The 23,927-nt window shown below is 63.8% G+C and overlaps 4 protein-coding genes across 4 annotated transcripts; 2 read left to right on the top strand and 2 right to left on the bottom strand.

Annotated features, from left to right (window-relative positions):
- The first annotated feature begins 89 nt into the window (after positions 1 to 89).
- On the top strand, positions 90 to 5,065 carry CHLRE_17g721950v5 (uncharacterized protein). The gene is made up of 12 exons (XM_001697156.2): positions 90 to 501; positions 676 to 695; positions 956 to 1,055; positions 1,277 to 1,351; positions 1,483 to 1,645; positions 1,783 to 2,062; positions 2,326 to 2,423; positions 2,599 to 2,740; positions 2,882 to 3,078; positions 3,236 to 3,384; positions 3,509 to 3,597; positions 3,770 to 5,065. The coding sequence occupies exons 1-12, from the start codon at positions 300 to 302 to the stop codon at positions 3,977 to 3,979; spliced, it is 1,725 nt and encodes a 574-aa protein (XP_001697208.2). The 5' UTR covers positions 90 to 299; the 3' UTR covers positions 3,980 to 5,065.
- A 2-nt stretch (positions 5,066 to 5,067) lies between these two features.
- Positions 5,068 to 10,529, bottom strand: CHLRE_17g721900v5 (uncharacterized protein). The gene is made up of 10 exons (XM_043072273.1): positions 9,778 to 10,529; positions 9,452 to 9,541; positions 8,944 to 9,120; positions 8,493 to 8,647; positions 7,987 to 8,143; positions 7,583 to 7,758; positions 6,793 to 7,281; positions 6,439 to 6,592; positions 5,950 to 6,140; positions 5,068 to 5,725 (listed from the first exon to the last, which is right to left on the bottom strand). Exons 1-10 carry the CDS (start codon positions 10,411 to 10,413, stop codon positions 5,494 to 5,496), a joined length of 2,457 nt encoding a protein of 818 aa, XP_042914732.1. The 5' UTR covers positions 10,414 to 10,529; the 3' UTR covers positions 5,068 to 5,493.
- A 550-nt stretch (positions 10,530 to 11,079) lies between these two features.
- Positions 11,080 to 21,091, bottom strand: CHLRE_17g721850v5 (uncharacterized protein). Its single transcript, XM_043072272.1, has 18 exons — positions 20,747 to 21,091; positions 20,155 to 20,576; positions 19,461 to 19,898; positions 17,668 to 17,828; positions 17,365 to 17,480; positions 17,024 to 17,089; positions 16,533 to 16,739; positions 16,251 to 16,332; positions 15,668 to 15,800; positions 15,162 to 15,276; positions 14,832 to 14,925; positions 14,478 to 14,572; positions 14,014 to 14,145; positions 13,611 to 13,784; positions 13,301 to 13,492; positions 13,030 to 13,087; positions 12,645 to 12,813; positions 11,080 to 12,341 (listed from the first exon to the last, which is right to left on the bottom strand). Exons 1-18 carry the CDS (start codon positions 20,837 to 20,839, stop codon positions 12,155 to 12,157), a joined length of 2,934 nt encoding a protein of 977 aa, XP_042914731.1. The 5' UTR covers positions 20,840 to 21,091; the 3' UTR covers positions 11,080 to 12,154.
- Positions 21,092 to 21,191: 100 nt separating this feature from the next.
- CHLRE_17g721800v5 (uncharacterized protein) lies at positions 21,192 to 22,628 on the top strand. Its single transcript, XM_001697155.2, has one exon. The coding sequence runs from the start codon at positions 21,496 to 21,498 to the stop codon at positions 21,982 to 21,984; it is 489 nt and encodes a 162-aa protein (XP_001697207.2). The 5' UTR covers positions 21,192 to 21,495; the 3' UTR covers positions 21,985 to 22,628.
- The last annotated feature ends 1,299 nt before the right edge of the window (positions 22,629 to 23,927 follow it).

The following is a 23,927-nucleotide window of genomic DNA, read 5'->3' as shown; positions in this document are numbered from 1 at the left end:
CGGGCAGCAAGGTAGAGGGGGAGGCTGGGACCAGGAGGGGTAGGGGAATAGCCCATGCAGGCAATCGCGAGGGCCAGAACCACAATCTCAAGAATTGGACGCCAAGCCAGCTATTCTATAAGCTTGCTACCAGTTCCTGTACCTGATAGGATCGCTAGGCTTGATATCTGGCGACAACCCTTGCAGATTCTTGGGCCGTTTCTTCGCTCCGCTCCTGCTCCACGTCACGTATCAGCACATACCACTGCAAAATACTCGACTGCGATAGCTGGGGGCGAGCGAGAAGTTTCTAGCCCGGAATGAGCGTCAAAAGCGCTGCTATGAGGGACGCTGCCGACAGTGAAGAGTTTGAGGACATGAGCGAGGACTATGAGGAGGCCTCGGATGCGAGCTACGAGTACGAGGAAGGCTCGGACGACGATGCCTGCCACATGGACGCCGCGCACGGCGACGCGGGGCCTTCTTCGTCTGCCGGGCCAGGCTGGAGCGTGCTTAACCAAGGTATGGCGTCGACAGGCCTGAGCAAAGGTGGAGTGGACCGCGTCACGCAGTTTGTCAGCCTCGTCGCAAGCGGCATGCGGAGCTGCGCGGCAAGGACACACTCGCTTTCGTCACACGCTTTGGCAAGCCCCAACTGCACCCCCCTGTGCATGCCTGCTGTGTACTGTCTTGCAGATGCAATTGTCAAGCTACAGGTTCGTTGGCGGCCAGTCGGCGCCGAGTCACGACGCCAGCAGTCTTGCCACCCCGGCCAGCGGCACCCGTTTCCCGTGCCTAATCCCAGACAGACGTGCATTACTGCGTGATAGCTGGATAGATGCGGCCGAGTTCTCCATGCCAGGAAGGCGTGCTGGAGCTGGCAGCGGGTAGCGGCGGCAAGCTAGCACCTTCTTAATGGGGTCGCAGGGGTTGGTTACCTTTGCACCCAACCATTTTTGGTGGTTCGTGTGCGCAGGCGGAGGCCGTTGCCGACGTCGTTGCCATCCTAGGCGTGAAGTCCTCGGTGGCCAAGACTGTGCTTATGTATTTCCGTTGGGACAAGGAGGCGCTCATGAGTAAGACGGGGGGCTGTTCCTGGTTTCTTATGAGCGTTGGCAAACCCACATGCCAACGGTGCCTGCGAGCATGCCATTCATGTGGGTCAGCTTGTTGAATCGAAACCATGCTTAAGCCCTAAGAGTCTCTCTGGGTCCGGACGCGACGCGGCTTACCCTTGGCGTACCGCGGGGACGTCACCTGGATCCAACGAAACGTTTTTGTCGTGTCATGCGTGCAGGCAAAGTGGCTGAGCGCGATCCGGAGTCGGTCCTGAAGCAAGCAGGCGTGGCAATCACGGACGCGGGGTCAGCGGGTGAGTGTGTTAAGGGCCGTCACGTTGGTGTGGAGCTGCTGCTGTCACTGCTGCCGCCGCGCGTACCCGCCCGCCGAATCACACCCCCAGCCTTGCCTGCCATGAATGAGTTCCTCCCCTTGCCTCTGCAGGGCCAAATGGGCAACAAGGTGGCCCCATTATGTGCCGGGTGTGCTTCACTGACACGGAGCAGGCGGAAACAACGAGCATGGACTGCGGTCACGCCTTTTGCAACGACTGCTGGCGGCAACACTTCAAGACCCAGATCGGGGAGGGGCAAGCGCGCACGATACGGTGAGGACGGGGCACGATGCGGCGCGCCTGTTTCTCACTGCTGCATCTGTAGCCTCGGTGGACGTTGGTGATCGGGGCCTGGAGTGTAGCCCACCGGCCTAGTGCACATGAACCAACTTGGGTCTGCGGCGGCACAGGTGCATGGCGCCCAAGTGCGGTGTGGTGTGTGACGAGGAGAAGGTGTGCTCGCTGCTCAAGTCAGACCCGGCAGCGAGCAGCTCTACAGCGGCCGGCAGCGGCAGCGCGGGGCCAAGTGGCAGCGCAGGCGCAAGCGGGAGCGCTGGCACAAGCGGGAGCGGCCGCGAGCCCAACGAGGCCCTGGACAAGTACAAGCACAGCATGGCCCTGTCGTACGTGGAGGACAACGCGAGGGTGAACTTCTGCCCCAGCGTGCCCTGGTGCGGGCACGCGGTGCAGGTGCGGCGGGAGGAGCGGGGGTAACGGCGGGAGGCTGCGGCAGGATTGATGGCTGACGAGAGCCGCCGCAAGCGGCGCAAGCGGCGGCAGTGTTGGGGGCACTTGTCACGCTTGTGTTTGGGGGCTGGTGCATCGGGCAGTGCAATCCTTGGATGGCAGTGACTACGCTGCTGCGCTGGATGGCAGTGACTTTGCTGCTGTGCTGCTAGCTAGGTTTTGGCCAAGCTGCTTGCTCATGTATGCTGTCATCCGCTGGATCACAGGTGGACGGCGACCCGTTTGTGGAGCCTGAGTGCAGCTGCGGCAAGGTGTTCTGCTTCAAGTGCCTCAAGGACCCGCACACGCCGTGCACCTGCAAAATGTGAGTCGGCTCGTGCAGTGCAGCCGCAGCGGATGGTGGGGCGAGATGCTTGCTACCGACTGGTAGAAGCCAAGGAACCGGCAATGCTTTGTGTCGGGGCGTGCTGGGCACACAGTGTTTTTTTACGGAGCGCAGAGAGTTGCTGAGGGGCTGTGACTGCGTGTCCTACCCGCAGGTGGGACGAGTGGGACGAGAAGATCCACGGCGACAGCGAGACGCGCAATTGGTTCATGGCCAACACCAAGCCCTGCCCCAAGTGCTCCAAGCCGGTCGAGAAGAACGGCGGCTGCAACCTGGTCATGTGCAAGTGCGGGCAGGTGCGTACTGCCAAGGTCCAGGTGATGACATGGGCGCGCGGCTGTCTTGGCTCTCTGGACAGCGTTCCTGGCGCTCTGTTACGTGTCATGGCTCCGCAAGCTGCTCTTATCCGCTGAGGCTGTGCGGCTGGCCGACCGCAGGCGTTCTGCTGGCTGTGCGGCGCGGCGACCGGCACGCAGCACACGTGGCAGAAGATCGAGGGCCACAGCTGCGGGCGGTGGAAGGACGAGCTGGACCGCAAGATCGACAACGCGGCGCGCAGCCACAAGCGCTACATGCACTACTTCGAGCGCTACAAGCTGCACATGGACAGCTACAGCAAGGAGGGCGTCAAGCGGTGAGCGCGCTCCGGGTTCGCGGGACGGGGTACTTCGAGCAGTCACCGTATCGGGGCATGTTCGGGGCGCTTAGAGATCGGGTAGAAGTGCTGTTACTACACGTGTGCCTAGCCGCGCCTGTCACAGCCGCTTCGTTCGCGTCCTCCCGCCGCACAGGTCCGACCTGCTGAAGCGCATCGGCGAGATGGTGGAGACGGGCATCGAGGCGCGCGACTACACGTGGCTGGTGCGCGCGCTGGACCAGCTCAAGGTGGCGCGCGGCGTGCTGTCCAACAGCTACGCCTTCGCCTACTTCTTTTTCGGAGGTGGGTTTTGTGAGGGTTGGCGCGCGCCTGTCTTGGAGGCCCGTGCCTTCCGTCCCGTGCAAGCAATTCGTGAAAATAGCGTTCTAACCCCGACGTGCCGGGCTGCGTGTGCTCTCTGTAACAGGCGAGATGTACAAGGACGACTTCAGTGACGAGGACAACAAGCGCAACCAGGACCTGTTCGAGGAGCACCAGCAGCGGCTGGAGGGAGAGGTGGGCAAGGAGGCGTTGGGGTATTAGATGATGTGTGTCGGCGGCGCTGTGGGGTCATGACACGCCTGACGCCGTGTGAGGGGCCAACGGCGGACTCACTTGGACATTGGGAGCTTGCACCCAGCCAATTCCTTGTACATTCGCCTCACAACATGCACAATTGCTGTTGCAGGTGGAGCGGTTGTCGGGGTTGGTGGAGGAGTGCAGCGAGTCGCTGACCATCGACTCGGACGCGCGTGTGCGCGTAATCAATTCCACGGTGTCCATTGAGAGCCGCATCCTCAAGTTCTTCGACATGATTGAGGTGGACCTGTACGGCAAGCTGCAGAGCTGCTCCGCGCAGATCGCCGTATACCGGCCCAAGCGCAACCTGGTGGCGTGAGTGTCATCGTCATCGGCGATAAGGGCTAGTCAGGGAAGGGGGCATCAAAGATTGAAATTTGGGCAGTGGTAGTAGGAAGCAGGAGGCACTGCAGGTGCAGAGGCAGCAGGATTGGCGGCGGCGGCGGCAGCAGGAGCAGGCGCAGGAGCTCCAGTTGGAGCTGCTGCACCAGCAGCAGCAACTTGCCCATTATGGTGGCAATGGCGGTGGGCCACGCAGGAGGTTCAGCAAGCACATGAGTAGGCACACATGAACTGGGGCGCATCTGCTTGCACCGGATTGCAAGCGTACACAGTGGAGACTCTTAGCAGCTGCTGTTGTGCATGGCACACAGGGCGACCTAAATGGGTTCATTTCAGTAGGCGCAAATGCCGTGCCTACGAGGGCGCAAACGAATGGAGTTACCTTGCTTGGAGACGGGTAGGCGTGGAATGCGTTTTGAGGACGGTTTCGGTTTGGACGACGGCACTCCCGTATTGATGCCCCACGGCTGACATGTCACATGGCGTGGGTGTCGTGCACGCAGCGAGATTGTCTTTGGCCTGGGTTCCCACATCATCTCTTACCACTTTCAGACGGTATCGTCAGGACGTCAGGTGCGGTGTAAGGGCGGCTGCGGGCTGGCAATAGCCTGCTCTAGCCGGCGGAGTGTGGTTTCGCAAGTTCAAGGTGGAGCTCCATGAGGGTACACGGGTCAGCCAAGGGCAACGTCGGGTTGGGTGGGGGCACTGGGGCTTACCCCAACACAGGCTGGCTGGGGGCAGAGGTAGGTGGTGGCCTTGCGTTGTAGCTTGGTATGGCCTCAGTGCGTCTCATGTATGGTAGTCATGTTGTTAAAGAGGTATGGTGCATCGTCGGACTGCTGATGACAACTTGTAGGCGTGTGTATAGGTGTGTGTGGCGAATCTGGGATGCAGCTGGCGCAGTGGCGCGTAGGGCTCCACGCCAGCCCTCGTCAACCCCGTGCGGCTGTGTTTGCCCAAGCGCACTGGCAACCCTGCCGAACCGGGTTAACCGGTCCGCTTGGCTTTCGAGGACGGATATCCCAGAGCGGCGGTGCCGAGCAGAGCGGGGACGGCGGGACGCGGAGACGGAAGTTACAAGGGCTTGTCGCACGTGGAGGGCACTGTAACAACAGCCGTTGCCCGTTTGGGTCAGCGCACCGCACCCATGTGCACATAATCGTGCGGCTAACCAAGCTTACGTGCCCTAGCTCCCCACCTGAAGGCACGAGGCACAGTCTTATCATCTTTCAGTAAGGTATGAACGCTCCAAGGGCCAAGGACGCGAAGCGTCTGGTCTACATGAGCTCTGAAGGGAGAAGGGCTAATTCGAAGGTCCAGGGCAGAGGCATGGGGGCCACGATGCTATCGCATAAGATTGCACCCGCATCTTCCACTGCCTACCGCTCCCCTTCCCTGCCTCCACCAAACCAAATTCCGCACCCACGTACACGCACTTCGTCACCTCTAGGCTCTAGCCCCGCCACACAGCCACCCGTCTGCTGGTCATCGTCACGCCGCGTCCACGGCTGCACACATGCGCTTCATCACCGCCAGCGCCTCCGCCGCCTCAGCGCCGTCCTCGCCCGCCGCCGTGGACACCGCGGCGGCGGAGGGCGCGGCCGCCAGCGCGGCGCCGATGGAGCGCAGGCACTCCTCGCTGGTGTGGGAGTCCAGCCACAGCGAGTACTGCAGCGGCGTCAGGCCGGAGCGCTGGTGCGGCGCCTGCACGTTGGCGGGGAGCCTGCAGGGAGCGGGTGGGTGCGGGTGGGTGGCAGGGTGGGTACGGGGGCTGGCAGGGTGCGTCAAGGACGGGCGTAAGGACTGAGGAGGGCCAGACGGGGGCTGGAGGGGCAGCCAAGAACCAGGTGGCCGTCAAAGCCAGCAGTACACTGACCCGTGCGACAACGCCCATTCCTTTGCGCACTTGCGACCCACAGCCGTCGTGCAAGCCCGCAGGTCTCGCACCTGGAGAACAGGTGGTGCAGCGTGACCGCGGGCGGCAGCTCGCCCAGCAGTGGGTTGGCGGCGATGCCGGACGCGGGCGTGAACAGCAGCGCGCGGAAGGCCTTGACGGCGCGGTACGGCTGCCCCAGCTGCTCCAGCGGGTGCAGCTGCTGCCCCACTGCCGCCTGCAGCTCCGCCAGGTCCTTGGCAACCTGCGTATGCGTGCGTGCGAGGTGTGGGTGCGTGCGGGCGAGGTGAGGCGTGGCAGAAGGACCGTGAAAGGCAGCATGCGCTGTCGCGCGCCTTTGGCTTGTTTGGCACCGTAATGGATGGGGCAACAGATTAGCCGCTCTAGTTCCAACTGATGCCAAGCATGCGCCAGGAATACTGCGCCTGCAGCCTCTGCATGCTCATCGGCGGCTGCAATTCTTTCAAGCAGTCAAAGGCCTTCCGCTGGTTTCGCATGTTATGATGACCAATGGTGCTACACGTACGCGTACGCTACCTCACCAGCAGCTTGCCGGCCTGCGACAGCGGCCGCAGCAGCGCCGCGTGCCGGACGAAGAACACCAGCAGGCGGCACGCCATGCGCTCCACCAGGCTGCCCACACAGCTGGGCATGCTTGGCGAGGGCGGCGGCACGAAGCGCGACAGGAACTCCGACCTGCACGCACGACAGGTGCGGGGCGGTGTTGACGCGCGACAAACATCAAGGTGGTGGGTGATGATCTTAGTGCCACACAACCGCAGGCGGCAGGCTACCTGTTTCCTCTCGTGTAAACCCGCGCCGTCCATGCTTATACCACTTACCGAAGCATGGCCAGCAACACCCCCAAGCAGTTTCCTACAACGCCTCTCCCTCACCTGAAGTCTCCAAGCAGGGCCGCCGCCTCCGCCACGTGCGGCGAGGTGGACGTCACGTCGCCGCTGTCGCCCGCGCCGCCGTACCCGGGCCACTCGTGCATGCGCAGCAGCCGCTCCTCGCACGCCTCCACCACCGCCCGGAAGATTGGCGCCACGCAGTCCACCGCCGCCGCCTGGACCGCGCCCAGCGCGCCGCCCAGCGCCGGCGCCGCCGTCGGCGGCAGCCGCGCCAGCAGCGTCGACAGCGAGCGGTGCGTCTCCTGCAGCTGCGAGCACAGCGCGATGTTGCGCAGCTGGGAGGCGTTTGGCGACACGGGGCCGTAGGCTGCGGCGCCGCCTCCCGGCGCCAGCTGGCGCAGCTCGGGCCCGGAGGCGGCCGAGTACTCGGCGCGCTCGGCCAGCAGCGCCAGCGCCTTGGCGGCCGTGGCGGCCATCATGGCGGCCAGCTGCGGCGACGAGGCGCCCACCTTGAGCTCCTCGTGCATCAGCCTGTGGGGAGGAGGGGGAGATATATGGGGTTGTAGATACCAGATCAAACTAAAACCGAACCCAATGCAAAAGGGGGGAGGAGGGGGTAACATGCCCGAGCCACACAACTACGATAGGTCCCAATGGTCAAGGGGGGAGCCGTAGGGACAGCGGGGACTGCGGGGAAGCGGAGGGGACGGCAGCATGCGATATGGCGCGTGTGGTGGGAGCGTGACGCCAGGCAGAGTATTGGTGCAGTACCCAATGTTAAAGTCGGCGCCCTGCGTTCGGTCATGCCCCGAAGCCCGAGCCTTGCACGCACCCGATGCACTTCTGCACCTCTGTCGCGGACGGCAGCTGGCGGCTGCTGCCGGGGAAGGCGGCGGCCACGGCGTCAGTGAGCCGCGACAGGCACCCAGCCATGTAGGCGGTCTGGAAGGGGCTGGTGGCGGCCAGTAGCTGCTGCAGCTGCGCCGGGCCCACAGCCGGCAGCACGCCCTGCGGCATAGGTGGCGGGCGAGGGCGAGGGCGCCGGTGACCACAAGGGGGAAGCTAGGTCACTGTGTGTGCTACTTGCTAACCGCGCGATGGGCCCGGCCTGGCAGCGTGTTATTCGATTATCATCTCTCATCACCTCCTTACACACTCACCCTTGCCCTTGCCCGCGTCCCGTCCGCGCAACAGCCATCACCCTCCCCCTACCACCACCGCCACGGCGCCACCCACCTTGATGGTGGTCTCGGCGGTCAGGCGCTCAAACATGGTCTCAATGAGGCCCGCCAGGCGCGTGTAGGCGGCCGTGAGCGTGTCGCGCACGAAGCCGCCCTTGCCCGGCTTGGCCACACTGGCGAAGGCGTCCGTGGTGGCGCGCACCACGTCAGACCTGCAGGGTGGAGCGGGTGTGGCGGGCGCCGAGGCCACACGTCGGGACAGCCGGGGAGCGGCAACATTCGCGTCGTGGCGAAGCTGCCAGGCCACATGACAGGATGGCACCGGCCCAGCCGTAGCCCCCGCGCTGGGTGCGGTGGGCAACGCCCGTCCGTACTGCAAGTCGCATCCCTCTCCCGTACACACACCAGCTGCGCGCCCGCCTGGCCCACATCCAACAGCGCGCCCGCCTGGCCCACATCCAACAGCTGACACAATAACCCCTGGGCACGACGCGGCCCGCTCTCCCTCCCTCCCCCTCCCCCTCTCCCTCCCCCTCCCCCTCTCCCCACTCCCGCACCCACCAGAAGCGCGCCACCAGCAGCGGCTCGCCCGGTCCCACCAGCACGTCCAGGAAGCACACGTGCGACAGCGGGTCGCGCTTCTTGGCCACCACGCGCTGCAGGTGCCACACCGCCACAGTGCTGGAGCTGATCTGCTCCAGCACGTCGCGCAGGGCCTGAGCAGGGCGGCGGGAGGCGGGCCGGGTGGGGGGGGGGTGTAGATGCCAGCCCAAACTAAACCGAACCCAATGTGGGGGTGGGCGGGTTGGACTAACTTGTTATTGTGGGCGAGTGCCGAGTACTACGTGTGGGCTGGACACAGGTTTTGGTGATGCCAGCACGTAAGAGGCGGGTCGTGTTGCTCATGGGTACGCACACAGGTGACGAGGCGCAGTAGCGAGGACGCAGCGTGCCGGCGCTGGCAAACGGCTGTGACGCCGCAGCCGTGTGAGGTGAGGAGCACCGCACGCACCTGCCACATGCGGTCCTGCGCGCCCGGCGCCGCCTGGCCTGGCCGCCCGCCCGCCGCCGCCCCCGGCGCGGCTGCCCCCGGCGCGGCCGCCTGTGCCGCCAGGTGTCGGCTGTCCAGCGCGTTGCGCAGCGCCTTCTCGATGTCGTGCAGGTGCCGCGACAGCAGCCCGTTCACCGCCTGCGTGAGACGCCGCAGTCGCAGCCATGTAGGGGTTAGGATCAGGGCAAGACACCGCATGCAGTGCAGTCGTTGCGGTGCGGTTGCTGGCCGAGGCGTTTGGTGCCGACACCTATGCGCTCATCATGAGCGGCGCTTGGTCAAGCCCAACCCTCTGGCTTGCGCCCGACCCTTGGCACCAACCTAAGCACCTTCCGAACGCGCGTGCCCCAGCCAGCGGCCCGGCCGCGCAACCCCGGCAATCCTTCCTCAGTCGCTGCTTGCCGTGCGGCAGCAGGAGCAGGAGCAGCAGCAGCTGCTGGCGGCGGCGGCGGCGGCGCTGTTCCCTCACCTGCTGCAGCTCCTCCAGGTTGAATATGACCTGCAGCGCCGAGCCCACCTTGGCCTGGCTCAGAGACTCCACGCCCTCCACCAGCGCGGCCTGTGTGGGGCGGGGATTGGCATGGGTGGTTGTCGGGCCAGTCAGTGTGCAGCGCCCACCGCCCACCCAAGCGCGGCAGAGCGAAATGCGCATCCCAAGCATCTTTCATTTGACGTGATGCGGGCATGTACGCCGCCCAGGCAAGGTAAGAAGGTGTTTGGGTGGTAACACGGCGTGCAGCGCGTGCTGTGCGTCCAGGCCATGCAGTCCCTCCCAACACCCTTGTTAGTGCCCACCTCCGCCTGCTCCTGCACGGACTTGCGGGCCGACTCCAGAAACTCCGCATCTGCGGCCACAGCCTCGATGGCGGAGAGGTCCACCTCGGCGTCCACGTGCCGAATGTCCGTTATGAGCTTGGCTGCCTTCGCAAGGTCCAGCTGCGCTGCTGGCACCGCGAGCTGAGCCCGCAACTTCTGTGCAAGCTTCAGGCGGTGGATAACGTGCCGTAGGATGTCCACGGTGGCGTGGATGTTGCGCAGCTGCTGCGTCTTGTGTTTGATCTGCTCATAGGGCCCCACCACCTCAGCGCGGATGCGCCGAACAGCGCTCTGTAAGGACTCCACTGAAAGCACCACATCCCGGACCGAGTTTTCTGCGTCCAGCATACGCCGGACGTGATGCAGGAGCTCCTTGTTCCGCGCGACCACCTCGTCGGACAGCGCGGACTCCAACTGGTGCACTCCATCGCGCAGCTGCTCCGATTGAGCTGACGCTGTTGTATGCGAGCCACCAAGAACCTTAGAGGTGAACTCTGCTACGTTGAAATTGTTGTCTAGGAAGGGCTGGAAGCGGGGCAACTGCAGCAAGTCGCTGCCCCCACTAGTGCTAGGACCCGCATGGTTGTCATCGGTGCTATCACCGCCTTTGCCCATCGCGTCAATTGCGAGAGGTTCTGGTGCAGAGCTTTGTCAATTTGTGCGCAACATATCTTCGTGTTCAAGGCCAGGCCTGCGAGTCAAGCTTCAACCAGCTCCTTGTATATTAGTATAGCATAGATTAGCAGGCTGGCACAGCGGGTGAAGCGGGGCTGAACTTCAAGCACGTACCAGCGCACCCCTCAGATTGGACCGCCGACGGCCCCCTCCGCCAAGCTCGCCACCCGCGTGTCGGCGCACGGCTTCCAGCATATACCGTACTTGCTAGTCAGCTGTAGTGCTAAGCCAAGCGCTCGTATCCTGGATGCACGACGCGGACGTCCGCTGACGCGCGCACGGCGCCGCACGTCCGCCGGAACAGGCCGCTAGTGGCCTTGGATGCTCACCCAGTCCTATCCCCTTTCCCTGCTCATGCTCGCGGTCGTAGGATGCACGGCACCAGTGTACCTGCACGCAGCTGTCCGCAACTCTGCACCGATGTGGATGTGCGGAGTTCCCGACTCGGCCTGTCGGACGGTTGTGCCTCCCACCTCGAGGATCCCACACGCTGCTCTGGCCCAATCCCGCCGCCGCCACCAGGTGGCTGCCCCTGTGGGGGCCACGGCTGGGGCCCAGAGCCCTAGAGCTCCCTACAAGCTGGTGAGCGGATTGCAGATTTGCAGCTGTTACTTAATCTCCTGGATTGTAGATTTGTAGTTGCGCCGCGCAGGGGGTGTCCTGGCGCTGCACCATGAAAATGCATCGTATTGAGTCGTCTTCACAGCCTGTCTTGGGCTTACGTTCCGTAGGCACGCCTAGCCAAGCCTGCTGTATCAAGATTGTATACGGTGACAGAACCTGATAGCCAGTGTCCACCGGCAGCCTGCACCCAAGACGCCTCTTCTAGACATACAGAGCGCCAGAGCTCGAGTGTCTGCCACACGCACAACCCGCTTACGGCATTGCACTAATGCCGACGTCCCCAGGCTCCGTCACCTACAGATCATTACGCGCCGAGCGGACATGCCGCATGGCGTGCGCATTGTCAGTGAGTAGCTCTGCCGCTGCCGCTCCAATTGCTGCTCCCACGCAATGCCCAGTCACCACAAGGAACGACCCGCACCACAGGAGGGAGCCCGCCTGGCTGTGGCCGCACACGAGCCGGCTAAAAACGACCTGTATGCCTGGGCACCACGCAACTCCCACGCACCATGCAAAACAGCATTGACCGCGTCCGCAAGCGTCGGGTCGCCTGCACCGCTGGAGCCCCGGCCCCCACTGAATCCTATCATCCACACTTGCCGCGCCGTAACTTTGTTTCGCACCTTCCCGAAGTCCTAAACTGGGACCATAATCTGCAAACTCGCTCAAAGGTGCACGCAATCACGACAACAGCGCTGCCACACACCAGCATCCGCAATGAGGGCGATGCCAGGTTCGGTATGTTTCCGTGCATGCAAAGTATGCTGATAGTGATGACCCCGCCGTTGCGCTTCGCCCATGCGCAAGTGCTGATGAACCGCGCTGCCAACCATCACCGTTTGACTGTTGTAGTCAAACACCCGGCATAATCCCAAAATGTCTAACGCATGGTAGCAGTGCGCCCCCGCATGCCTGTACACACCGTGCCCACCTGTGCGCATACTTAACTGTCACGATCTCGGGCGAAAATTATATGACGTCCTGGCTTGGGGTACCGTGAAGCGCACCTCTTAGTGCAAGTCGTGACACACACCAGTCCCCCTGCACCCCAGTCCGCTCACTCCTCGCACGCCGCCTGCGCCTTGGCCGCCTGCTCGTAGTAGCGCTGCGCCAGCTTGCCTTTCCCGGCCTCGCTGGCGGCCTCGGCGGCGGCCTCCAGCAGCTCCGCCGCCTTGGCGGGATCGGGTGCCAGGCCCTCGCCGCCCGACAGCAGCAGGCTGCCGTAGCTGAACAGGATCTCGTACCTGCAAGGAGGCAAGAGCAAAGAGACTAACTAGACTATGCGAAGACGACGAGCATGAGCACGAGAAGCAGCGGGGGCGGGGCGGAGAAGGACGGTGCGGTGCCCGGGTGCTACGGAAAACGCCGCGCGCCACGGGGCCGCGCCCAAACATCCACGTACTCCAGCGCAGCGCCGCCAGCACCCCCAGCACCCTAGATCGGTTCAACGTTAACCCCAGCCCCCCAGCACCCCGCCCCAGCCCCCCAGCACCCCGCCCCAGCCCCCCAGCACCCCAGCACCCCCCAGCACCCAGCACGCCACCCACTTGGCGGCGCTGGCCCCCGGCAGCGCGGCCGCCTCCTCCTCCGCCTGCAGCTTGCAGCGGTGCAGGAAGGCCTTGCTGGGCCGCAGCTCCTCGATCTTGGGCACCCGCAGTGCGGACAGGTTCACAGTGCTGCCGGCGGACCCCAGCATGGGCAGGTCGGGCAGCATGCCTGCACGAGCCAGCGAGCGTGGGGGCGTGGGCGCGAGCGGTGTTCTTCAAGTCAGATAGGCCGTGGCGGTGCACTGCCGTGCACAGGGAAGGTCGCATACAGGTTGCACGGGCTGGCCAGTTCGGCGACCGTTCGACCGCACACTGGCAGGAATGATGCAGAAGCGCGACCGCGCACGGTAGCAGCGACAACCCCTGGTGAGACCGCCTAACCCACCTGCATCGCTGTCCCGGTCGCTGGCAGCGCGCATGACCGACATCTCGAACTGCGGCTCCTGGGGTGGACAGAGTTGGGTTGCATGGTTGGAAACCAGTCGAAAAGGTGGAGCAAGGACACAAGGGCGGAAACCGCGGCCGGTCAGCGACACGCACATCAGGCCATCAGCACGGCCCCAGGCAGAGTGCACCTTCCACTGCCACCGCCCCGCCCACCGGCTGACCGGCTGCACCAGCCGCACACCAGCCCGCTGCCCCAACACACCACTCACGTCGTCGCTCTCCGCCTTCCCACTGCGCCGCTCGCTACCGTCCTCCGCGTCCTCCTCATCGTCCTCCTCCTCCTCATCGGCCTCGCGGATGACATCGTCGCCTCCGCCGCCCGCCTCCGCCGCCGCCTCCTCCGCCTCCGCCGCCGCCAGCAGGTCGGGCAGCGCCAGGGCCGCCGCATACCACCGCGCCGCCTGAGGGAAAGGGGTGCAAGATCCAGGTCTCATGGGGATGGTGAAATACCGTAGATCTCCCCCCCCCACAGACATCATCCTGCGCCACGTAGCCCGCCCCCGCCCCCGCCCGCCGCACCTGCGCCGGCTGCCCCAGTCCGTCCAGCACCTCTTCCCCGAACAGGCCGCTGCCGGAGGCGTAGGCGCTCGCAGCCGCCAGCGCCGCGCCGCGCACGCCCCGCTCTGCCGCCAGCAGCGTGCAGCGCCAGGCCACACGCACGTGCGCCTGGAACAGCCGCTGCTTGGTGCCCACCTGCGTCATGGTTGTGGAATGGTGGGGGGAGGGCGGCTCGACGACGACGGCGGCGGCGGCGGCGGCCAGCAGTTCGTTGGGGTGCCATGGCGCACGGCGCGCAACCAACCGACGTGGCGCAGGCGCGGCCGCAGCGCCAAGGCTGTTCACATGCACACTAGCATCGCACCCGACACCAGGTGGTGGTGGGAAACAACGCCTTCCCCCCAACAGATCCCCTAACCCGCACCTTAAACACTTGCGCAAACTGCGGCGCGGTGGCGTCAATGCCGCAGTGCGCTCGCGCCAGCACCAGCAGCGCCAACACGCAGCCGCCCTGGGCCGCAGCATTCAAATGGAACAGCCCGCCGCGCAGAGCGTCCTGGGGAGCGGGAGCAGGGAGGCAGGCAGGGCGGGGGAGGAGCGGCTTGTTGTGGGCGGGGCCTAGGGCGCGGGCGTGCTTGAATGGGCAGGGCACAGGGAGATGACGACGTAAACTACCGACCGGTCCGCTACAGCAGTCGGGCTGCTGGGGGGAAGCCAACTGCAGCCCTCACACCGCCACTCACATTCGCACATGCACGTGCGATGCGATTGCCATGCGCGGCTTCCCTAGATTCGCGCACACGCTGTCTTTGCGCTTTGTATTCCTCTGCTCTTTTACACACATGAGGGGCCACACAAGCCGGCGCGCCGGTGCGGTGAGTGGCTCACGTCTGGGTCCTCGTTGGGCCTGAGGTCGGGCAGGAGCACCACCTCGCCGTACAGCTTGGCGATCTCCAGGTGGACCAGGGACTCGGGCGTCTCCCCTGTAACAGGGGGAGGGTTACACTCATGAGTAATTAAGAATCGAAGGCGTAGCCAGGAAAAGTATTATAGCAGACGCGGGGAGGGTTACGTTCACAATATTAATCAAGAAGCAGCGAGGGGAGGGAGGATGGAGGAGTTGGAGTGGGAAACCAGGTGGGGGGAGGAAGGGAATGCAGCAGTACTCGATGATGAGGGCGAGCGGGGTTGGTAGGGGCTGGCGCTCGCTCCCAGCCCAGCACGCGGCACGGCGGCACTCACTGGGGACCTCCTTCAGAGCCGCCAGACACGCCTCCTCCGCACACGCCGCCTCGGGCTGCTGCTGCCGCTTCTTCTTGGCAGCAGCCATGCGCTTCTGAAGGACGAGGGCAGACACACACAGCAGGAGAAAGCGGATACGTACGGAAGCCGGGTTGGGGGTCCTTGGTTGAGGCAGCTTGCCCGCGCAGCCCAGAGCGAATTCAGTCATGTAGGAGGTCCTGTGCACCGCCGGCTCCAAGCCTGTGCTCTTTACCTACTCATTCCCGCAGCTCCTACCACACACACGCATACTTCATCCAGCTCAATCCCATGCATCACATGCCTGCGCACCCGGTAGCTGCTGGACCGCGCCATGGTGCGGGCGGCGGTGGCAGGCGCGGGGGTGGACGCGCTGGCGGAGGCGGGGGTGGAGCTGTAGCCCTGGGCGCGCACGTCCGCGTCACACCTGCAGCACACACTCACACGGGCTCGGTCGTGCAGGCGCCACAAAGTGGGTGGCAGGTGCCGGGGAGCACAAGAGGAGCGCGCCAGATAATGGTGCAAGCGACGCAGTGCGGTGCGGTGGCAGCTGGGTGCGTGCCACACGTGGTCCCTGACTGGAGCGCCTGCCCCCAGATGTCTATCTCCGTCACTCCCGTGGTGCATCCGCCAGCCGCTAAAACCCGGCCTGCCTCTCACATCTCCACTGTAATCCCACCCTTAGGCCATCCCCAGAATCCCCCCCCAGTATCATTTACCCCATGCGGGATCCCCCTCACCCGCCTCCCCAATCATGCACCCCATTTACCCCTCCCCCCCTCTCACACACAATTGCCCTCCTCCCAGTGCCCCCGCACCTGTCCAGCGGCTTGAGCCCCAGCCTGCAGCACAGCGCGTTGCACTCGTGGCTGCGGAAGAACAGCGCCATGCCGCGCAGGCCCAGGTTGCCCTCGCCGTAGCCCTCGCCGTCCAGCGTGTGCAGCTGGGGGTCTGAGGGGTGGGGGGGCGGGGTGGCGGGTGGGATGGGGGCCTGGCAAGGTTAGGAAATTGGTGACAGGATGGTATATGGAAGGAGTGGAATCAGGGGACAGCAAGACATCAGGCGTTGGAAGGGGGTGGGCAGGTGGAGGCGGGGGCGCGTGCGTGTGGGTGTGCAGGCACATGACTGGCTGGACGAGGGCGGCGGCGAGCAGGCACTGTGTGGCGTGGGCGTGCAGGTGTGTATACCAGCCCAAATGGAGCCGAACCCGATGCAAGAGAGCGAGGAGGAGAGCGTGGCCGATGCTTTGATCCGTCAGGGGGCATGTGGCGGCACCCGCAGGAGGGAATATGCAGCCACCTGGGCTCTGGGCCCTCCTTTCATACTTAAGGTTAAACCACTCATTTCTCCATATGAGCGGCTTACCCCTCCCCCTGCTGCGGGCTCCCTGCGCTGCTCACCCGTGTACAGGTCGCCCACGCCTTGGATGTCCACACAGATCTTCAGGCCGCGGGTGAGCACCCACGTGAAGTGGCTGAACGCCTGGGAGGGTGGGGCAGGGTTAAGGACAGAGATGGGCAGGTTGCAGAGGCCTTACACAGGCTTACCCGACATGCCTATGCCCTCCAATGGCACATACGGTACATGCTGGGATCGGGCTCACTCCATCCCACCACAGCCACACTGCCGCTCTCCGCCCCCGCTCCCGCGGCCCCGCCCCCGCGGCCCCGCGCCCGCCGCACCTGCGGCGTGTTCCTCAGCACGTCGTCCCCCTTGACGAAGCCGCTGTTGCTGTTGTACTTGACGTAGTCGCCCTCGATCAGCTGCTCCACCGCGTACAGCGGCCCGCCGGGCCGGCCGGCGAAGTGCAGGATGGCGCACTGCATGACGTCCACCTGCTTGGGCGGGTCGGTGCGGTTGTAGCACTCGCCCAGCATTTTGGCGTCCATCTGCAAGGTGGAGGCGAGATAGCCGTCCGTGGAGGCCGTAGTGGTTGAGTACGAAGTCTAGAAGTGCTGATGTGCAGTGGGAACAGCGGCAAGGCCGGAGCAGCACAAGCCCACAGCCACCCTGCCGGGTGCCGGGCCACGCTCACCCGCACCCGCATCCGCATCCGCATCCGCATCCGCATCCGCATCCGCATCCGCATCCGCATCCGCATCTGCACCCGCACCCGCACCCGCATCCGCTCACGCTCACGCTCAAGCTCACGCGCACGCACACGCGCCCTTACCTGCACGAGCACGTCGTTGTAGTAGACGCTCTTGCGCACGCCCTCCTTCTTGTAGCGCTTGGCCACCTGCGTGTGTGGCGCGGCCGGCAGCGAGGCGGGGCGCGGGCAGGCGGACGGGTGAGAGAGGCGCGGGCGCGGCGTGACACAGCATGAGGCCGGGTAGGTGCCGCATGGTGACGCATGGCGACACGACAGTCACGTGCGCCAAGCCAAACCCACATAGGCCCAGCCGCCGCACAATTGTCCATCGCACACTCATCATCCTGCGTCTTGCCTGCCCCTGTGCTCACATACACACGATTAAAATTATCGCTCACGCACGCTCACGCACCCTCACGCACCATGTTCTGCGCCTTGTGCCAGTCCACGTTGTGTGTGAAGGTGCTCAGCTTCTTTGCGGCGAAGCACTCACGCATGGCGCCCGCGGCGAAGGGCTTGCCCTCCATCTTCACAAGCACTGTGGAGGGAACGAGGAGGCGTGCTCATCCAACGAGACCAGCACCACCCCAGCATCACACAGTACATCTACCTACAACCAGCCATCGCCACCCCATACCACCCCAGTACCGCATCCCTCCGCATGCGTCGCTGCCACCGACTGCCTGCCGCTCCCCCCTCTCTCAAGCCCAGCCTGCCTCCCTCACCCTCGTCCGTGACCCACGTGCCGTTCATGGCGTTGTAGCGCTGCCGCACCGCGCGCTCCATGGGCAGCGTGTGCAGGTTGCGGCCGGCCCACGGGTCCGACACGCCCTTGCTCAGGTTCACGGCGCGCTGCCACAGCGAGCCGCTGCGGGGGGTGCCGAACCTGTGTGTCAAAGAGCACAAGGAAAACGTTCCGAACCTGTGTGTTAAAGAGCACAAGGAAAACGTTGCGCAAAGACAGTGTATGCGATGCAGCAAAGCGACGGTTTACGGATGTTACCTGAAGTTACCTCGCATACCTGCTGCGGTGAGCCGCCGGTCTTACCAACCGGAAATCGCGCAACCCCGCTACTCTAACCTCGAGGGGGAATTAGTGTCCACACGCTCTCAAGGGTGCAAACCCATGCATGTGCTCACGGTACCGTGAGGCCCAGGCACTCCTACGATTCCTAGCTCCGCGTCGCTACTCCTGGCCGCTAAGTCCAAGCTCCCGCCCAATCCTCGATGAAATTCTCACCTACGAGCGAATAAGAAAAACAACAGAGCACAGGGCGGCAGCAGGGGAGTGTCACGAACAAGAGCGAAGGAACATGTTAGCGCGGCGGCGCGCGACGGGCAAGAGCAAACACGCAGCCCAGTCCCAGCCCAATTAACTATACTAGGGGTTGCGCGATTTGGGAAAGAGACGGAGGGTGGGCGACCACGAGCAAGTAAACAGGCGGGGGACGGCATGGGCGCATGCATGACGGCAAATGCAAACGGGGTGTCAGCACCACGGGCTGGCGGGGGAAAAAACCCCGCTCCCCGCACCTGTGTGTGTGTGTGTGTGTGTGTGTGTGTGTGTGTGTGTGTGTGTGTGTGTGTGTGTTTGTGTGTGTATGTGTGTGTGTGTGTGCGTGTGTGTATGTGTATGCGTGTGTGTGTGTTGTGTGTGTTGAAAAAAACAACAAAACGAAGCCCGCCCAGACGGCGCGCCGGAGTTACTTACGGATACCTACCGATACCGAGTGTCTTGTAGCCGTGTCGACCCCGGTAGTCATACTTACCCGCAAAAAGCCTGGAACCCCCCCTCGGGCGATCGACGAACGACCTGACCCCGAGTGACACCCATATGCATTGTATGCGCCGCGCCCTGGGCGCGCTACAACGGTGACCCAGCACGCCTAATGCCCTGATTCCCGCCCGCTGGTCGTAGTCGAGCTCACCTACGGGTGATAGAGGAGTTGCAGGCACAGGGCGGCAGCAAGCAAGTGTCACGAGCAGGGAAAATGGCGACAGCGATGTTAAGGGCGGCGTGCAGCAAGCAAGCTAGGACACGCATCCCAGTCCCGGCGCACTAATGATTGCGGAAAAAGAGAGCGAGGCTGTGGTCGTCGAGAAACTTATAAGGAGTCATCGGCTGCATGGGGTCAAGTCGGCGGGCGTCGGTTGCGGAGCACTAGAAAGCAGCGAACCCCCTGAACTGCTGGACGTGTGCTAGTGTGTGCGCGTGTGTGGCGCCGTGGGCTGGCGGGAGCTGGCCTCCCGCTCCCCACTGTGTGTGTGTGTGTGTGTGTGTGTGTGTGTGTTTGTGTGTGTGTGTGTGCGTGTGTGTGTTGTTGGCAAGCACCCGGGGAAAGGGGGTCGACACCACCTGACGCAAGGCTCACAAAGAACACGCACGTACCTTAAATGTGTACCCTACTCGTATGGCAGTGCGAATGGCGAATAAATACCCCAAAGGCTGGCTCGCTTTTCATACGCACACCCATGTACACCCATTCCCACAAGACGTCTGAACTGGTCCTGCACCTACCCGGTCCGAACGCTGCCGCTGATGTTGCTCTTGGGCGACTCCGGCTCACCCTCGCCGCGCGCCTCCGCGGCCGCCACCGCCTCCGCCTTGGCAGCCGCCACCGCCGCCACCGCCGCCGCCGCCGCACGCGGCACGTCCATCGGCGCCACGCCCCCAGACGCACCAGCCGCCGCCGCTGCCGCCAGTCTCGCTGTGAGGCCCTGGGCGCCCACAGCTCCTGGCGCCACCGCCTGCGCCGCCGGCGCTGCAGCAGGAGCTGCCGCCGCCGCCACCGCCGCCGCCGCGCCTGCCGTGCCCAAGGTCACGGCTGCTGCTGCCGCCGCCTCCACTGCGTCCGGGTCGCTGCCGCTGATCTTTTGCGAGGGGCTGGTCTCCTCGTCGGCATCGGCCACGCTGGCGGCTGCGGAGGGGCTGACCAGAGACATGATGCCGGAGGGCCTGTGTGCGGGAATTTGAGGAGAGGTGCAAGAGGGTTGGCGCCCCGACGTCAAGATCGCCGGAGCATCGCGAGTGCGAGGGATGTGCGCCCCCACACGTGCTCGTAATGTGCCCGTTCGTGCGCTCTCTTGCTGCCACCACCGGCACGGTCCCGAGACTCAGCTAAGCTGACTACACTGTGCTGTCCCCCGTGCCCCCGTGCCTCTGTTTCTTGATGGATTCTGTGAAAACAGACCGCCCACACAGCGGCACCCACATCTGCGACAGCGTGGCGGACGGCACCGTGTGCACTGACTCCAGTGTGCGCGCGTGCGCCAGACCGTTGGCGCCAGCCGGGGACGGCGACGGAGACGGCTGGGTCGCGCCTTCGCTGGGTGGCGAGGTGTCCGACTGGGCGCCGCCGGCACCTATGGCGCCGGCACCGCCGCCGCCGCCGGGTTTAGGAATAGTCTTAGGTGTGGCGGCCGGCGCAGCAGGCGCGGACGTGGTTGCTCCCGGGACGGAGGAGGTGGTGGCGCTGAAGGGGCTTGTGGCGCCGTGAGGCTGCACCGCGGAGCCGACGGCGGCTGTAGCATCGGCGGCGGGCGTGGACGCCGCGGCGGAGGCTGGCGTGGGCACCGTCGTGGCGGCGGTGGGCGGGGCCACACTTGGGGCTGAGATCATCAGGCGTCCCAGAGCCTGCGGAGGCGGACAAGGGTAGAGCGTGTTCGGTCGAGCATGAAGAGAGAAAAACGAGTAAAGAAGATCAGGGAGGAAGCGGGGAGCAAAACCGGTGATCGGTGCCGCGTCTTGCTGACGTCGGCACCGCTACCCCGTCCGCCACCCACGGTGTACCGCCACACCCGCACCTGCATAGCCGTCGCCAGGCCGTGCTCCTGCGCAATTTTGGCGTACACCTCGGCCATCTGGGCCTCGAGGGCCGAGAGCGAGGCCTGGGACATTTCTGTGGGTTGCTGTCGCCGGTGTGCCGTGAATTGCGGAATGTCAGCTGCGCTCAAGTCGGAAAGCTGGTGATACAAGTATCCTAGACTGAGTAAAGAGTCATTATGCGCATGCAAGAAGCCGTTGGCGACGCGGGACTCGCTCTTCAAGCGTTCGCAAGCCGAAAACGATGATAGACTTTGTGCGCACGCTTTGTGCGCGGCGCCCCCAATCAGCAAATAAATAAGTGTAAAATTCAAGGCCACGAACCGAAATGGCCCGCGGCTGTGCTTTCAGTGCGATGCGGTGGACGAGAGTCCATGCAGTTCCAGACTGCGACACCGCAAGGTGTCTGACGTTTTCGCCGTATCCATGGACTTTCCTCAGTTCTAAAAATACTGCATCCAGACTAAACGGCGTATTTAATCGGCTCCTCGACAACATTGTTCTAGACTCGCTGCACCCTTGCGGCATCCTCTGTACACATTATTCTTATCTCAACATTGCAATATAGGTGATCTCACTACACTATCGTCATCCAGCGTCACGCACCAGCGCTCAGACCGACGTGCCGTCGCTGATTGACACCCACGAGCGAGGCTTGCTAGCTCAAAGCCAGCGACGCGGCGGTTGCGAGTGCGTGTGTCAAGGCGCTCCATCGGCATCGGCGGCAGCCATGGGCAAGCACCGGCTGCCAGCCATCGCCAACCGGCTCCGCCTTAACCGGGGCTTCGACTCGGCCTGGTTTGCGGAGCCGGGCCAGTACGCTAAGATGCTCCAGCGCGACTGGCAGGTTACCAAGAACGCTTGGAGCTTCGTGCTGCGCTCCTCCCGCTCCGCGCCGCGCAGCAACAAGGACGACGGCGCCGCGGCAGCAGCAGCAGCCGACCCCACACGGCCGCGCTACCCCAAGAAGCCGCAGCCGCAGCAGCAGGACGCACGTGACTTCCCAAACTTCCGGCCCGCCCGCGTCTTCTCCCAGCACGTGCCCTACAAGTCCATCGTTTCCGTGTTCGCATACCAGGCGCCTAAGGAGGGGCCACAGGCCAAGTACGGGCTGTTCCAGGCGGACAGGCCCAAGCCGCCGCCGCGCGGCGGGAGCAGCGGCGCCGGCGCCGGCGACGCGGGGAGAGCGGGCGGCGCGGCGGCGGGCGGCGCAGAGTAGATGTTGTGTTAAGACATGATGTTGTTTGTTTGTGTATGTGTTTGTATGTGTAGCTCCCGCCGGTTGATGCATGATACGCGTGCCAGTGCACGACGAATTGTGGTGGGCGGACAGATGCAAGGGTGGTTGTTGGCAAGAGTGATTGGCTGGCGGGTACCGCTTGCGCCCCCAGCTAGTATGACTGCTGAGGAGCACGGGCCGCGCCAGTGGCATAGCGCCGACTCATGTTTCGACAGACGCAGTGGTGGCACCAACAGCGCAGGAGTCCGGTAGCTGCATGCGGCGCCAACTGGTGCGCACAGGAGGGGCTGTTCAAGGACATACCTTTGGGCGAGGAGTTCGCCGGACCAGACTAGGTTGACAAGACTGGATTGGCATGAAGCAGACTGGGATAGGTGGCGGTACTGGACATACGCATACCGCTTTGGGATGGCAGACTGCTTTGCATGTCCATCAGGCGTGGTACTGTGTTGCGCTAGCAGGCCGTCAGACTCGCTTGCATGGGGGATGTCCAAGGCGGCTCGACCGACAAGAAAGGATGGCTCTCCCTGACTCCCCCTCAAGGGGATTATTGGACTGCGCCCACGCCACGGTGTGCAATGTCTGAGGCCGACGTCCCGCCGGGTGTGAAACCATCTTATCTCCCTGCCATAGCCGGGGTCGGTTCGTACCAGCACCGCCCCATGTCCAGCCGCGTCCAGCTGTCAAGCACAAGCACAGCAAGCGATCAATCACGGTACGGTACAATATATTCTGCCAATACAGCCACAGTGTCAAACCGTAATGGCAAGAATTCACCAGCGCTCACCTCCTCCATTGTCCCCACACGTTGCTCAAACGATCCACAATTCACCCGGGCCATGGCACATCCCCAGCACCAAACAGTCACGGGGGCACCCTGTCCTATGCAGTCGCTTACTCGGTGTCAGCCGGCCGAAGCGTCCAGCGCGCTTGCCTGCAGGCCCGTGTCAGCCCCGCCTTGCACGCGTCCAACCCCAGTCGTTGGTTCGCCCTGCCGTCCACATGACTCATGTCCTGCCGAAACTGCCCTACACGTACACATGCACTGGCCCTCACGCATCCTTCCATCCCATCCGTCACGGGTGTACGGCCTACTCCATCTGCCGCACCTGATCGCTGTGAATCACGTGAATCGGAGTCTGGTAGTATGCATGCGAAGACACCCCCGTTCCCCCTGCCATACGCCCCTGCCACCACCCGGGACCTTCATCTCCCTCCTGCTCGTCAGGGGGCAGGGGTGCGGGGTGGCCAACTCGCCCCATGTGATCGGCAACGGCCGGCAACCGCCCCCAATTCCCAGTTGCGACCATGCCCCGGCCCGATTTCTTTGCATAGACCTATAAGGAGTACCCCATAGATGACCCTTGGCGCGTCGGGCGACTAAAATAAGGCCTCCGACAACAGAGCAATATTTCATCTGCCATTGCTGCGTGCACCACCTTGGTGACGCGCTTGGCGCGCCAGATCATGCTCTATTAGCAAAAGGAAGAAGATGAGGTGCTCAGGAGGGGGCTTTTAAGCTTCGAGGCTGTGGGCAATGCTCATGGCGGCAGAAAGCTGCCACAGGGCAAAAGAGGAGCTTTGCAACTGCGACGTTGCTTATCATCCGTCCTCAGCTCAATTATTCTGTTGGAATGTAAATCTACTCGCCGCAGGGTTGAACTGAACTTGCATTAAGCCGCTTCCCTCTCATTTTTGGTGTCCCAAGTTCTAGGAATCATTTACGATACATAGGGGCAAACCTGAGGCAATTGCCATGCCAATAGAGCCATCGCCGACTGCACAAAGTCGTCGCGGAGGTGAAAGGCCGGGTGACAGGGGGCCGGGAAGCGCGAACGCCCAAAAGTAGCAGCCGTAACTGCATGGATGTTATGTATGGCATCATTCATGCATAATTAGCCCCTTGGAGGATCAAAAACGCG

This window comes from Chlamydomonas reinhardtii, chromosome 17, assembly GCF_000002595.2.
Source record: "Chlamydomonas reinhardtii strain CC-503 cw92 mt+ chromosome 17, whole genome shotgun sequence".
NCBI classification, from domain to species: domain Eukaryota; kingdom Viridiplantae; phylum Chlorophyta; class Chlorophyceae; order Chlamydomonadales; family Chlamydomonadaceae; genus Chlamydomonas; species Chlamydomonas reinhardtii.
Note: the sequence above shows the minus strand (reverse complement) of the source record. Positions and strands in the feature narration are given on the sequence as shown.

Excerpts from the sequence above, each read along its gene's own strand:
- CHLRE_17g721950v5 (XM_001697156.2), top strand. The coding sequence starts at position 300 with ATGAGCGTCAAAAGCGCTGCTATGAGGGACGCTGCCGACAGTGAAGAG. Across the intron at positions 1,056-1,276 it reads GGACAAGGAGGCGCTCATGA|GCAAAGTGGCTGAGCGCGAT; the intron begins GTAAGACGGGGG and ends TCATGCGTGCAG. Across the intron at positions 1,352-1,482 it reads CACGGACGCGGGGTCAGCGG|GGCCAAATGGGCAACAAGGT; the intron begins GTGAGTGTGTTA and ends TTGCCTCTGCAG.
- CHLRE_17g721900v5 (XM_043072273.1), bottom strand. The coding sequence starts at position 10,413 with ATGGGCAAAGGCGGTGATAGCACCGATGACAACCATGCGGGTCCTAGC. Across the intron at positions 7,759-7,986 it reads CCGCCGAGACCACCATCAAG|GGCGTGCTGCCGGCTGTGGG; the intron begins GTGGGTGGCGCC and ends CCTATGCCGCAG. Across the intron at positions 7,282-7,582 it reads GAGGTGCAGAAGTGCATCGG|GCTGATGCACGAGGAGCTCA; the intron begins GTGCGTGCAAGG and ends TCCTCCCCACAG.
- CHLRE_17g721850v5 (XM_043072272.1), bottom strand. The coding sequence starts at position 20,839 with ATGTCCCAGGCCTCGCTCTCGGCCCTCGAGGCCCAGATGGCCGAGGTG. Across the intron at positions 14,573-14,831 it reads GGCTCTGAAGGAGGTCCCCA|GGGAGACGCCCGAGTCCCTG; the intron begins GTGAGTGCCGCC and ends CCCCTGTTACAG. Across the intron at positions 13,785-14,013 it reads AGTTTGCGCAAGTGTTTAAG|GTGGGCACCAAGCAGCGGCT; the intron begins GTGCGGGTTAGG and ends ACCATGACGCAG.
- CHLRE_17g721800v5 (XM_001697155.2), top strand. The coding sequence starts at position 21,496 with ATGGGCAAGCACCGGCTGCCAGCCATCGCCAACCGGCTCCGCCTTAAC.